Source organism: Brachycentrus maculatus, unplaced genomic scaffold (genome assembly GCF_059751285.1).
Source record: "Brachycentrus maculatus isolate JH-2025_06_01 unplaced genomic scaffold, ASM5975128v1 h1tg000105l, whole genome shotgun sequence".
NCBI classification, from domain to species: domain Eukaryota; kingdom Metazoa; phylum Arthropoda; class Insecta; order Trichoptera; family Brachycentridae; genus Brachycentrus; species Brachycentrus maculatus.
The window spans coordinates 2,472,540-2,487,929 of NW_028280859.1; the positions used below are offsets into that span (position 1 = coordinate 2,472,540).

The 15,390-nt window shown below is 33.5% G+C and overlaps 2 protein-coding genes across 2 annotated transcripts; one reads left to right on the forward strand and one right to left on the reverse strand.

The window, feature by feature from the left end:
• Positions 1–695: 695 nt before the first annotated feature.
• On the forward strand, positions 696–12,889 carry LOC148310145 (sorbitol dehydrogenase-like). The gene is made up of 8 exons (XM_088258916.1): positions 696–914; positions 1,803–1,836; positions 2,521–2,654; positions 3,603–3,793; positions 4,678–4,862; positions 6,205–6,383; positions 8,901–9,022; positions 12,440–12,889. The coding sequence occupies exons 1-8, from the start codon at positions 861–863 to the stop codon at positions 12,609–12,611; spliced, it is 1,071 nt and encodes a 356-aa protein (XP_088115042.1). The 5' UTR covers positions 696–860; the 3' UTR covers positions 12,612–12,889.
• On the reverse strand, positions 12,885–15,331 carry fws (Conserved oligomeric Golgi complex subunit 5 four way stop). The gene has a single exon (XM_088258913.1). The coding sequence runs from the start codon at positions 15,210–15,212 to the stop codon at positions 12,987–12,989; it is 2,226 nt and encodes a 741-aa protein (XP_088115039.1). The 5' UTR covers positions 15,213–15,331; the 3' UTR covers positions 12,885–12,986.
• Positions 15,332–15,390: the final 59 nt, after the last annotated feature.

A 15,390-nucleotide genomic window follows, 5' to 3' on the forward strand; every position in this document is an offset into this window, starting at 1 on the left:
CGTTCGTAATACATAATTAAGTAAACGGTCCCAAATTTTACTGAATCTCGATTAAAAACGCCGACTCGTTCACTACCTTACTGGTTCACATATAAATCGATTCACTGATTTCTGGCTAAAGGGCAGGGAAAAGTAAGGGTTCTCGATGAATGTTTTTTGGTTTATGTCTGTGGTCGATAAGATTTATGATAAAAATTATAAATTTCCCGATTCAATTAACCCGGTCTTAGTGAAATGATCTCTTAAGTGATGCAGATGTACTGATGCGGATCTTCTGAATGACCAGATCCTACAATCATTAATTTATTTTGGCTCTTGAACATTTTTCGGCTGAAAAAAGGCCACTTGGACCTCAAAAAAGCAAACTAGATAGATAAAACTCACCGACCCAAACACATAATACAACCTGGGCCAATAGGTATTTGTATTGATCAGTAAAGTCAATGAAAGATTCACGAATACACAAGAACCGTAGAATCATTCAAAGGTCAATTGGAACAACGGCTCTCAGCGTATCTTCTGTCGAGAATGAAATTAACTCGAAACTAAATAGGATCCGCATCCCTCGGTTAATGATACTGAACGGATCAAAGATCCGGTCGTTCACGAACGACCCACGTCTAATGCAGAGTTACTTCTTGAAACTCTTTTAATGCTCTTTTATTAGGACCACATTTTCATACGATAATAACTTCACTCGTTACCGCCGCTCGCCACGCTCGCCACGCTCGCCGCTTGTCGCATACTCTCCCACGGCATTTCTTAGTGTCAACTAGTCGACGCTATCTGCCACATCCCTTTAAACTTTTCCATAATAACCAAATTTTAATTCCTCTATTTTCGCGCCAATCGACTAAAAAATGGCGGAAGATAATTTGACAGCTGTTCTTTACAAAGTGAACGATATTCGTTTGGTGAGTGTTTAATTTATATGACAGTGGTTTCAAGTAGTCATGCGTTACGCTACATAAAAATCCGGCACTACAAACAGCACAAAACAATAATACAATATAGTCAGTCATGTCAGATTCTTATTGTAATCCGATTGGCACAACACTAACATAATGCATACCTATTTATTACTATACCGCGCAACCTACAACAAAATAGTAAATACACATTTATTTAAAAAAAATATCTACATTTTCTTTCGTAGTCATTCTAATATAAAAACAGATTATTTCGTATTGTTTTTTATAAAATTGTGATGAATTAAGGGTAGGTATGAAGTCAAATGGTAGTAAGTAATAAATCCGCAGCGTATATGTAGTACTACGATGTAGCGCTACGTTTTATTGTAAGTTAGGCTACACAAATTTTTATACGGTCGAACAGCAGGTTTATATGTAGTGCTACGATTTTTAAACGGTATACAATGTATTGTTACAGTACCGGTTTGTACACGGTACTGATTTATATGTAAATAATTTGTTACGGGGTGAGGGGCTAAAATGTTCCCGGGGATTTTTGAAAATGAAGAAATAAAGGGTCTATCAAAATCACTCGACGATTTTTTTAAAGCTGTTTGGCTGCCGTCGTCGATAGGATTTGTGAATAAAATTCTACCCCTTTCCGCCAGACGCTTTTTAGGAAGACAGTGGTAAATACGCGTGTTTATCATTGCTAATAATATTCTGTACCATAATTTAGTGTTTAAATCGTAAAATAAGGGTGTTTTCTTTACCACTCAATTTTATTAAATCTAACTTCGGTTCAAGAGGGGGTAGGTACCATGCGTAGCAATAATGATTATTTTTTTAATTAAATGAAGATATTGACTTTTGACCATTTTAAATTTACAGGAACAGCGAGGAATTCCTGAAATCAAAGATGAAGGTAAATTAATGACCTTTTTTAAACAGTAAATTAAACAGCGATATAAAATATAAATTTTATAATTAACATAAAATAGCACTAAAAAAATAATTTCTTATTACCTTCTAAATAATACCTACTAATCATTTATTTAACTCATATGAAAATTAAAGACAATATTCTATTCCAAGTTGTTTGTTTTATATTACAGCGGAAATTACTGCCGCATTTCTTTGTGAATGCAGGGCTATTTTAAAAAAAAAAACTTTTTTTTAATATTTAAATATTCATTTATGACAAACAAAAAATCTGCATAGCTTGAACATAGGTTTACAATATAATTCAAAATATACTAAAAAGCTAATTGTAATAATTCAACATTACTTACAAACAAACAAAGGCATGTAAAAATGTAAAATATTAAAATAGGACAAAAGATTATAAAAATAATAAACATTAACAGTAAAAACAGACAAAATATTATGAAAATAATAAACATTAACAGTAAAAAAAAGTGTGCTTACCTAAGAGAATTTAAGTAACAGTACATAAATCACTAATGTATAATATTTTCTAAAAGAAATGGACGACGAATGCTCTAATATTATCAAAAAGTCGACAAGAAGTGTAAACAACGCAAGACTTAATAACCCAGAATGAAAGGCTTTGAAAATCTAAGAATTTCAATCAAGTCTTGTTTTGCAGAGGTTCTTCTTAAGATGGATTCAGTCGGAATTTGTGGCTCAGATGTCCACTACTGGACAAGAGGAAGATGTGGAAATTTTATTGTTGAATCCCCGATGATTATGGGCCATGAAGCATCAGGAATTGTCACTAAGGTAAGTCAACACTTCAATACTTATGGCATAAGCTAACAATAGCATAACAATATGCTAATAATAGCAGTGGCATGCATTTCACATAGGCACATAAGCAGTGCCTACCCTAATGGAATGAAAAAAATAACACTTAAAAAAAATATATTTTAAGTTTTCTTAGTTGTTTCTCCGTGACAAAACATGCATTATTAGAGTTATTACAAATAAGTTTTTTTTAAATAAAACGTTTTTTTACCCTGATTAAAAACTCTGTGCAAGCCACTGCTTATTAGCTATTCTATTGAACTGTAATGTTGGCAATACCGGTTCAGATGTGATTGGAAATGGTTTTCAATTTTTTTATGAGTGTGTATGGGGTATTTCTGAATGTGTATAGGATACTTACTACTGACTAAAAATATTGGTTCTATAATCATAAATTTTAATTGTTAGTTTATCGTAGTGTAAAAAAGCACTATGTTCAATATCCCAGTGAACGAACACTAAAACAATTTTTTTTATTATGTTTTATTAAAAGTGCAAATATTTTTTACCTTTAAATATAAAAATAGAATATTTGTGTAAGACCACTTTTTGAGTTTGTTAATGTAAACATAACTAGTTTCTAGAACTATAAACTGTTTGAATTTTCACCTGCTGATGAGAACATCTGAAGTTGTCAAAACTAGTCGTATTTGCATTAATAAACTCAAAAGTGGTCTTATACAAGTGTTTTATTTATAGGTTTGAGTCTCGAAAAGAATTACATTAATCAACTCAAAAGTGGTCTTAACAGAACCCACTCTTTTGAAATTTATTTTAATACCACCTAAATGATGGAAAGATTGCATCCACCTTCCAGGAGCAATTCCGAGAACAAAAGGACACAGTCCTAGCTGAAAAAGAATAAGAAGATAATTTTTATATCATGTGGTTATTGAGGAAAATGTACCGATTGATCTGTTGTAGTTGGGCGCCAAAGTTAAGAACTTGAAGGTGGGCGATCGTGTGGCCATCGAGCCGGGTGTGCCGTGTCGCATATGTGACTTCTGTCGAGGCGGGCAGTACAACTTGTGTCCAGACATGGTGTTCTGTGCCACTCCCCCTGTTCACGGAAACCTCACTAGATACTATGCTCATGCTGCTGACTTCTGCTTTAAGTAAGCTTTTTTCCTAGTTGGTACCTTAAACCTGTCAGCCTCCGTAGTGTAGTGGTTAGCGCATATGGCTACAGTGCTGCAGGTCCCAGGTTTGATTCTCAAGGGGGCTCAAAATAAATATGGGTGGTTTTCACTTTTACATTTATTTAATACCCTAGACTGGTACCTGAGGCGCAGGGCTGATCACTTTGCCTTCATGGAATTAATGATTAAGATAACACTGTGTCAATATGATGCAGTACCCTATGCACCATTAGGTGCGTATAAGGGTTAAAAGAAGACCTTAAGCCTAGTTCTCGTGATATTCAAATATTTGTTTTTCATTAAAAGAATAGAAATACTCATTTCCTACAACTAAAAAATCTTAAGTGCAGGAATGATCCTCCTGCATATAATCAACAATCAAGTTTTTTTTAATATTGGAATTGTAGTTATTATTTGCCTTGCTTATGATACACGAGGCTTATCAAATTCAGTAAAACATTTTTTTCCATCTAAAAAACTTTGTGCGAGGATTACCCAATCCTACCCAGGATGATTGGCTGCGGCCTATTCATGGGAACTCCTTCGAATATATCTCAGTGATGAGAAAACTACAGAAAAATAAACAGAAGAAGACAGACTGTCACTTGCTTTGAAACTTAATGCCAGACCTTCCGTTTCACTTCTCAAGTGTTCGGCATTTTGATTCATATTTTTTACATCCTTTAACTTTATCACTAATGCTACTTCTCTTGACAATTCCCTATGTCTAGGTATGTTTTGGACCGTGCTGTAATTTGGACGATGATGAGAAGACAGACAGTGCATAAAAGCTTTCGAAATAAAAGATCTATGTTTAGCATATTGATATAAGAAATATTGCTTTTATTGAATGTCTGTAGACTGCCTGATAATGTGAGCATGGAGGAAGGTGCCATGCTAGAACCCCTGTCAGTGGGAGTCCATGGCTGTCGTCGTGCCGGAGTAACAATCGGCAGTACAGTCCTCGTCCTCGGAGCTGGTCCTATTGGTTTAGTCACCTTACTTGCTGCTAAGGCTATGGGAGCTTCTACCATACTTATTACAGGTATATTATATCAATCACTTTGTATTTAGTGAATTGAATGAATGGTGACCATTCTACTGATACTTTCATAGGCAATAGCAGTTCATGTAGCAAATCTGAAAAAATAATGCAAATATTTTCTCTAGATCACATTATGCCTATAAACTATCCATTAACAACAAATCATTATGATTATTTAAAAAAAAAACTATTTAATATGTATTGTATTATTATTTGACCTTCATCCGCAAGCAAACAGTGCATATGGTACTGCATTAGATTGACACAGATATCAATCATCAATTATATATGGCAAGGAAATTAGTTCTGTGTTCCTGATTCTTGAGTCTAGTGGAGTGTGTGTGTGATTAGATACGGGTAATATTAGTGAAGGAGTTTTAAGGTAAAAGACATTACTTCTCTGTGAGAAAGGAAATATAAAAAGGAAAAATAGCTAATTGTTTTCTCAGAATCATTTAAGCTAAAAGAGAAGAAAGAGAATGGCAATAACAGCTAGGGCATACCTATACCGGGTTGAGTATATGGTATATTGTTTGCGTGTACAAATTCCTTAAGAATTATGGCCTTCATAATAATTATTGATAAATATTATACAATAATGTCTTTGATAACTTATCATTTACTTAATTGCTCTTAAAAAATTGATGGATTCAATTATAATAAATGAGAGAAAGACTATTAACAGACATGACACCAATAAAAGTGATAAGATTATTAAGATTATTATTATTGATGGATCTAATAATGCACAATTTAAAAAAACTGTTTAATATTTATTATTGATGATTAAGGTGTATTTCTTTGAGGTAGGTATATTATATTTCACAACCAAGGTGTGACACTAATACTATTATCCCTTATTAGCTCACAATGGTCCATAGACCACGGTATTGTATTTACTCAGTGATTTCTTGAACGTTAATTATATGAAGGTAAGGTGATCAATCTCGCGTAAATCGAAAAATTACTCACATATATTGCAACTCTCCTGGGAATTGAACCCGGGACCTCTTACACTAACCACTACACTGGAGAGGCGACAAAGAAAAAAATAATAAACATAACATTATACTTAGAAAACTATATTGCAAGAACTCATTTTACAAACTCAGAGAAAGTAACTTTATGTGATCTCATGTATTATTAACACATTTTTAAAATAACACAAATATTTGTTTTCAGCGTGGAACTCAAAAGTATGGATAATATCAAAATACGTTATATATTGTTGCAATGTTTGCGATGGTATACTCAGATTAATTATGTAACTTAGTAATATGAGATAAAAGCTATAAACATAATATTGAGATGGTTGAAAAATAAAAGTTGTTTTTTCTTGTAGACTTGGTGCAGAGCCGTTTGGACTTGGCCAAACAATTGGGAGCAACACACACTTTACTAGTAAAGAGCGATGACAAAGAAGAGAATATCGTCAAAAATATTCACAAAGCAATGGGACTGGAGCCCGAAAAAGCTATCGATTGCAGCGGCGTGGAATCAACTGTCCGCGTTTCAGTGTTGGTGAGTAAATTTAATTCTGTTAACGAGGTGATTCAACACCGCCTGACTTGTGTAATGTACAGATTTGCATGATCATCTTTGATTATAAAGCTTCAGTCATATAACATTCTTCTTCTCCATCTTACTCCTCATTACCGAGGGGTTGTGACCTTTGTCGAAGCAATGACTTTTCACCAGTTATCCCTTGGCTGCACTGCACATAACGCTTCAAACACCGAGGTGCCTGCTGTTGCTTTAATTTGATCGGCCAATCGTGTGTGGATCTTCCTCTCCCTCTCTTCCTCTCCAGGCTACCAATCACAACCAGTCATTCTAGGCTATCCTCATTGCCACATGCAACGTGTCCAAAGAACTGAAGAATTTATCATGTATAGACACTGGCCAGAGTCAAGCCATCCAAGTGTAATTCTTGACAAATGTACACATTGGTGCGTCTAGCTGTCCATGGAATTCGGGGCATGCGTCTCTCAACACCACATTTGTAATGCAAATACATATAAACTGTTTTATGTTTTACTTTTATCATCATCTAAAAACTTAAAGCAAAAATTACATCAGTTCATAATGTGCTTAGCTACGGAAGTCTCTAAATCTACTCTACACCAAGAAGGTAAATTTGTCCCCAGAAAGAAAGACTTTATTTTAGCAATTGAAGATTAAAATCTAAAAGAAATCCAGTGCCAAATTGAGAACAAATAATATTTTAATACAATAATTAAATGAGTGAAGTTCTTGTATGAAATTGATTAAAATTTATTTTTAAAAATTTGTTACAATAAAATAATCATATAATTAGAAAATGACAAAACAATGACAGTGTACATTTTATAAAAGATATGCAGGAGACTTTTGACATTAATGGCGTATCTTTGGTATGATAAAAAAAATCATAAATGTATTTATTTACTGACAATATTAATGATAATGTTTTTTTGTCAAAAAAAAAAATCAGTTGGTAACAATGTAATCAAAACTGAATTGAATGGAATAGGCATTTTAGCACAATTATTCACGCATATAATCTTCCTCAAAAAATAATTAATATTTATAATCAGTCAGTGAGTCGGTTTGTGGTCCCGTGGTTAGTGTCGCAGACTCTTGAGCCAGAGTTTCTTGGTTCGAACCTACTCTACCACAACTTGATACCTATTTCTTATAATGAGCCGCTTAGGCCCACAAAAATATGTAGTATGAAATTGAAGTATTTTTGTAAATAATAAAAACACAAATATTGCTGTTTTTATGAAAAACAAAAAATATATTCTTCTTCATTCTTCAAACCCTTATCCGCACCCCAATGGTGCATAGGGCACTGCATCATATAAACATAGTGTTATCTTGATTAATAACACATTAGGGAAAGGTGATCAGCCCTCTGGTTCAGGTACCAGTCCAGGGTAATATTGAATAAACATGTATTAGTATTTATTAAAAATTACTTATATTCATTTGACCCCCCTGCTGGGAATTGAACCCGGGACCTCCAGAACGGTAGCTACTGAACGTGCTGACAATTACACTACGTACGCGGACAATAAACATACTATTATTGTAATATGTTTTTAAAATAATAATAGTATATTTTTATTTTTTTTTACTTATTCATTTGCGAAAAAAGTAATAGTTAAAAATTATAAACATTTCTCATACACTAAATCAGGGGTGGACAAAAATTGGGCTGCAGGCCACATGTGACCCGCCACAGAGCTTCTTGCGGCCCGCCAAGACATTCAGAAGTCGTAATTTTATAGAAATACTGTTTTTTGTTGCTATACATACATGTATATCCCTGCTTAAGGCGCACTTGAAGTGATTTCTTCACTAAACTGCACTATACAAGTCTAGCATTATTATTATTTACAAAGCTTACAACATACAAGTATGTTTTTTTTTAAGCCTCCACTCGTTTACAAGTTATTTAAATATGAGTGTGTTATCCCTGATTTAATTTCATTTTACACAAAATATATAATTAAAAAAATATATAATATAAGAGTTTTTGCTTAGTAAAAAGCTCCTTTACATCTCACCAATAGATGTCTCTAGTGAAGTTCTAGTGATTCAAGAACAAGGCTTCTAAATTGGTTCATATATATAGAACTTCCAAGAATTTGAGTAATGTGGTTGTCAATAATGGGTAGAATTGGTGAACGTTACATGTGTGTAAAGTGATCACTTAAACCAGCCTATGACGGTCGTCAGCCCAGTAAATGCCCAGACCTCCATATTCTTCTACATCTTTGATGAGATGTCAAAAAATAATATGAAAGATTTTAATAAAATATATTTTTAGGTGGCCCTTTGCTAAAATCTGCTACCACAATGTGGTCCCCAAACCAAAACAATTGCCCATCCCTGCAATAAATAATAAAGGAAATTATTTTATTACAAAATAATTATATTTCAGAATCTGCTTAGCCAAAAAATCAATTTCACCTTTTCACAACCTCATCTGCGATGAATATGTATAAATAATTGAGTTACATTCAAAGATTTTTGTTTTGTTTTTGTTTTTAGGCAACCAGAGCAGGCGGTGTTGTTGTAATAATCGGAATGGGAGCTTCGGAATATAAAATTCCTCTGCAGCACGCTCTCGCGAGGGAAGTCGACATTAGAGGAATATTCAGATATTGTAACGAGTAAGTACTTCTTCTTTATATCCTTTCTTCCTTCAAACATATAAGCAGCATTTAGCGATAATATTCATTTTTCTTTTTTTGTTTCTCCATATTAAAAATATGATTACTACATTTTCACTGATTATCTTATATGAAATTTATTTTTTTTAAATGTAAAACCTTAAAGATCTCAAACGTGCTAAAGTTTACAGTAATTTTTTTAGTTAGATATTAAAACTGTGTGTTACTCAAACTATTTAAACCAATATGGGATAATTGAATCCGCAGTCATTTCAATAAACTTACCTCTTCCATGAAATTACCAATACATATTATTTAACAATTAACAATGCTGCAATAAAACTTGAATGATAAAATTCACAAGAACCAAGCGCATATTTTGTTAATCTCCTATTGTATTTTATAGTAGTTAAGTAAGCTTAGTGTGTTTTTTGTGTATCATTGTTTTTTAAGTACAAATAAAAAAAAAACATTCTTATCAGATTACGTCAGCAGATGTTTTGTATCTCACAGAATGCAGATAAATATTTTCCATCCATGACTATCAAATGTTGTTAACTGGTTCACTCCATATAAAATACTGTATGTTTTATACGTATAAAGATAACCTGGAAGTCTGCGAAAACTTATTATTTTAATCATCAGAAAAATCAGAATCTACTATTATTTTAACCAGGAGTCTTATTTTTTCTTTTGCATCCTCAAACCACAAACAAAGCATATCACACTGATAATTATTATTATTAACTATTGAAGTCACATAGACACAGCTCCCATGTCCAACACGTGCCAACAATGTTTTTTTATGGATACGGTAGTCATGTTCGGCATGAAGTGATGTGATAAATAAAAAATTAATTATATAACCACCAACTACCAAAATGTAAAAAATATTTAAACTTTCATTTTATTTATAGCCATTTATTTTGAAAAATTCCATAATTTATTGATATTACTGTAAATCTACGTACGATTTATGATCAAATTGAATTGATTTATTTTTGTGATAGCTGGTTAGCAAATTGAGGATGCCTTAAGGAAAAAAACATTTACATAAATTTAAAGACAAATTATTTAAAGCAGTTAGTAAAATTGAGTTCTTCTATATATTTAGTAAGTGAATTTTTCCAAGACGTTCTTTAGAAACATATGTACAAAATCCTTAGTTTGTACACTATGGAGTCAAAAGGTTTATTTTAATCTCTAGGAGTTTATCACCCTTTTTCGGCAGAGCTTTTCAGATATTACAGAACTTTCCATTTTAACAACATTTTTTAAAATCTTTTTAATAAAGTCGTTCACAAAGATTGTTCCATAAATACGGAAGGTACTAGTTACATTTAACACGCTTCAAATTGAGAAAGAAGTCGTTTTCTGTCCCCTTTAGGATACATATCGTAGTCATACAGGAGAAAGTGACCAAGTGAATATGTATTTTTACAAAAACGTGATCATTGACTGTTTGATATCTTACTAGCTTGATATTGCCCCGATAAAAATCCCAAAGGAATTTAAACTTGGAAGTATAATATATTGACTTGTTAAAAATTACTAACTGCATTGGTGTTTATTTTCTTGCCAAGCAAAAGTGCCTTAAATGGCCCTCCTGAACATTTTTCGTTTTGGTAGTTGGTCACTTTCTCCTGTACGACTACGATATTTACATTATTTATAATGTATTCTTTCTCATTTATATCATTTCATATTAATTTATGTTAATAATATCTTATAATTAAATTAAATTTCAATTTACCTTAGCTTTGTTTTTATTACTCTTTCATAAGTATATTATTTAACATTTAATAGCAATAATAATTATGTTTTTCTTTTAAAAAATTATTAAATATTATTTATAAATAAGTATGTACTGATACACTCCACTCTTATCAATTGACTTTTCATTTATTAATTGCCAGATCCTGTCCGTAACTATATAAAATAATTTATTTTTGTATTTGTAACTATTTATATTATTATTGGAACTTTTTGTTGTTTTGCGGTTATCACTAACGTTATTAGAAATAATAGTAGATACGAGTTCAAAATGGAAACGTATTATTTATTACATAATTATTTGAATTAAATAAATAATATTTAAATTTATCCACATTTTAAATTTAAACATTACTTGGTATTATATTTCTGTCACATAATTAACATGATTATAAATAATTTATAATGTTTTTCAAAGCAGTAGAAATACTTGCAAGCAATGGAAATAGTTAAAGACAAGTATTATTGTATATTAAAAAAAAGTGTTAATCTCTATAATTTTTATGACATTCGTTTGACATGTCCAAACCATCTCAATATACCTTTCTTAGTTTTAGTGATAATGCTTATTTCAGCTTTGCATTCTTTATTTCACCATTTGAACATCTATCACCATAGAACTGTGTATAAATAATGCATAGGTCTAATAAAACTACCCTAAAAATATAAATCAAAAACAATAATAATAAAAAATTTGGATCATTTATACAACACCATAATCAAATTGGGGGAAAAATATGGAAATGGTCTTGCAAACAAATGTATTTAAAATTTTTTTCTAAACTGTTTCTAACTGCCGGTGAAAGAGCATTCCGTGTCATCGGTCCCGCAACAGCAAAGACATGCTTGCCAAATTTAGTGTGTTCATTACAAGCTGGTCACTTTATCCATGGCAGTTGTAATCGATCGATGAGTGAAACATCTTTCACAACGATATGTTCATATTTCTTTTTTGTATATTTAAAGCATTGTTAACTTTGTGGTATGGTAATATAACACTCTCATTATCATTAATCGTTCACTTTGTGTAAAGTGGTATTACACAAAAAGAATGATGAATAAGTAGGAGAGTGTTGTTCATATCGCTCACTCCTTTCAAAAACGTCATAAATCAAAAACCAAAAATCGTCAATTTTCAGATGTTCATGTTTTCAGAATGCCTAGAAAATGTACTATATCCCAGCAAAGGGGGCATATTTTTAACTTAATATTTATCTGCTACACGGCAGAAAGTGTTGTTTTTGCATTTGAAGAAAAGGTATTGTTTAATTATTTTTTAAAATATACTAATTATTTTTCAAATGGAGAAAAAATCTTAAGGTTTTACCTATGTAAAAAGATCTTTTGCACAGTAAAAAGTCAATATGTAAGTGGCTTGATATTTATTTTTAATACATTGCATTATATTTTTTAACTTTAAAAACGTTCTCCTGAAAAATCAAGTTTTTTGATTTATGACGTTCTTGAAAGGAGTGAGCGATATTTCAGCTAAAATGTTTGGTGCAGCGTGCTTTGCGCAGAAAAAAGTCACCATTATTATTGTTATTACCTTTTGACGGAATGGTGATAATAAGTTGGACTGGTATCTTTTATTGCTCTGTGTACTGATTTTATGAATATAACACAGTCGTTTGTTTATTCCAGCTATCCTCTGGCACTAGCCATGGTGGCAAGTGGACAAATCAATGTGAAACCACTCATCACTCATCATTTCACCATTGAAGAGACCGAGAGAGCCTTCGAAGCGGCCAAGGCCGGGCTTGGAGTCAAAATAATGATCCACGTTCAACCCAAGGATGCAAACAATAAAATTTAAAAAGAAACTTGTAAAATATTAAAACTTTGTAAGAACAATTTCACAATGTATGAGTACTTTAGAAAGAAAAAGAAAACATTTTAAATGGTATAATGTGTGTATTTTATAAATTGATAATTTTTACATTATTTAAGTTTTTCTTTTATATGATATAAATGGTATTTTGATATTTATATCAAACTTCAGAGATATTTTGTACATAAATATTTACTACTTATTCATCTCTTTCAAATGAAATGTTTTTTGTACATCGTAATAAAGTTTCCCTAATACATATATATTTTTGTGTTTTAATTCTTATCCCAATTTATTAAAAAGTATAAGGATGCTATCCTCAAATTCTTCAATTTAGGCAGTTGTCTTGTTTGAGTCCCCTTAAATGGGACGTTGCTTCCTGCCATCTTCCAAAAGTTGCATTAAAAGAGGGTAGACATCGTCGTATTTACTAATATTGTTTTGCCTGACGTGGTTATGATACCTCTGCAGGGCGCCCGCTATAAACTCCATCCGTTCCCTCTCATTATCATGATCGAGCAACCATTGCGCCGCCTCTTGATTAGTCCAACCGGCGCACTGATGGGGAGTGAGTAGACTCGGTCCCGCGTATGAAAACAGCATCATCATAATTAGAGAATGAGGCAAGGAACCTCCCTTAAATTGACTGTCTAATATTTCGTTCGGTTTCAGATTGAGCAATGTAGACACTGCTTTCAATTCTCTGTAACGATCCAACAGTATCAAGTCTTGCACTAAAGGTTTAAGAGCAAACTCGAGCTGCTTGCAATCCGCCTGTAGTTTACTTCTACCAAACTCGGAAAGCGGCCGCACGGAGCAAACATTGTTTACAAAAACTGTAATACAGCGGTTACATATTTCTTCGGAACATTTATTCACGGCTGTAACGTCTTGATACAAGGACAAATATATATCTTTACACCTGGTAATAAATTGCTGTAATTCCCTTATGTATAAAGAGTACGAAACGCTTTCTGGGAAATCAGATCTATTGAGATCAGCTTCATTATGCATACTTCCTAAAATAAGGTCTACAGCGGAATTAATGGAATTACAGAACGGTTGCAAGAATGATGCGGCCGATATTTGTTTAAGCCTGTTTTGTATAATGTTCATGCTTTCTGGTTGGAGTATACTGGACATGTTTGAAAGAACGCGAGTTATTTGAGTGGCGAAGTAGTATAAAGCGTTTGAAATATGTGCATTTCGTTGCTGAGTAGTGGACGGAGCTTCTACGATCTGTCCCACGTCATTATCCAAACAGACTTGTTGTTCCGCCTCGGTGATCATTTGTTGGATGCACTTGGCGATGCTAGCGGCCAGGGCTATGCTGAGGGGCTTGTCCCCGAGTGACACGCTGACGACCGAAGATACGACTCTCACGACAGAATCCACGTCTTCGGCTTTAGGTACTCGACTAGAATTCCACATGGCCCTCACGGGGTCCAGAAGTTTCTCTAAAGATTTATTAAGGAAATAGTTCTCCCAAGTACTCAGTAGATCCCTTTGGACTACGAAATCTTTATAATGCAATTTTACCGTCAAGTCATTGTAACACTTTAGTAGTTTGGGAAAATCCATCTCGGCACATTGATTCGCGTAGCCGGAACACTTCTTTAGATCTGCGCTATAAGTCTGGGACATTTGTACCCAAAAGGGTTTTGCAAAATTATGATAACTTTCAAAAGTCCGCAAATCGTCGAATACATTTTGTAATAGAATTATTTTTCTACAGGAATTGTACAAGTGCTCGTTAAATAGTTTTTCCATGTTCTCCCAGAAGCGAACTCTGTAGGTTTGCAAGTTGACCATGTTGGCTTTACCCGGCCCCGCCTTGGGCGCCTCGCCCGCCTTCCTGGGCTCGCTGGCGTTCCTGATGTCGAAGCTCGCCTCGATGGCCTGCCCCACCTCCTTCAACACGGAGGAGACAACTTGGTCCACCTTCTCCTTGGCGCGGCGCAGTTTGGTGAACACCGTGAAGCTAGACAGCAGTAGCTGCTTGTCTCCGCTACTCAACCCTTGGAACAGCTGCCGGGAGGCGTTGTCCATTAGTTCGCTCTTCTTACTCGCGACAGCGCTTAGATACTCGGCCAAGAAATGTATCCCGGTGAAGTCGTTATCGCCCAAAAGCTGTTCTATATTGAATATCAAGCTCGCTTGCGCAGCCTTGTCTTCGTTCAACTCGGGAATTATTTTACACAATTCTATGATTTTGGAAGCGTCTCTCATAATATGACACGCATTTTGAATTCTTCCCAGTACGATGGTTTGACTTTCGAGACTATTATAAGGAATTAACACCTGAGACCGGAGTTTTTCTATCCCGGTCAATAAGCTCCGAGCGTCTACATGCATAGAGCCGATTACCTTCTCTAGATTAGTGGCATGACTCGCTTGCGTCAAGAGATCGTGGTGTTTCGACAAAACTTGCGATTCCAATTCCGAATTGAGCTTTTCGATTCCCTCGGAGAGTTTATTGACTTTTTCTGAAGCATTTAGGTCCTCTAAAATAGGTTTATCGTTATTCAGGAATTGCCGGTAGAAGTCATCATTTTCTATCTCAAAACATACGTCACGGTACTCCATAACTTTTTTTTTGGAAAATTATCACTAGTCACAATATATATTATATTCTACAATAAGAAAATACGAATCGATATCAATATTATCAAAGTTGATATTTCTCATTTGACACGTCAAATGTCAGACACATCTATGGAAAAAATGTACAAGCGAAAAGTAATGTAAATATGCTAAAATATAC

Bases quoted from the DNA above. Each gene is read 5' to 3' on its own strand.
- LOC148310145 (XM_088258916.1), top strand. From the start codon at position 861: ATGGCGGAAGATAATTTGACAGCTGTTCTTTACAAAGTGAACGATATT. The intron at 4,863-6,204 runs GTATATTATATC...TTTTTCTTGTAG, and splicing joins TTCTACCATACTTATTACAG to ACTTGGTGCAGAGCCGTTTG. The intron at 6,384-8,900 runs GTGAGTAAATTT...TTTTGTTTTTAG, and splicing joins CTGTCCGCGTTTCAGTGTTG to GCAACCAGAGCAGGCGGTGT.
- fws (XM_088258913.1), bottom strand. From the start codon at position 15,212: ATGGAGTACCGTGACGTATGTTTTGAGATAGAAAATGATGACTTCTAC.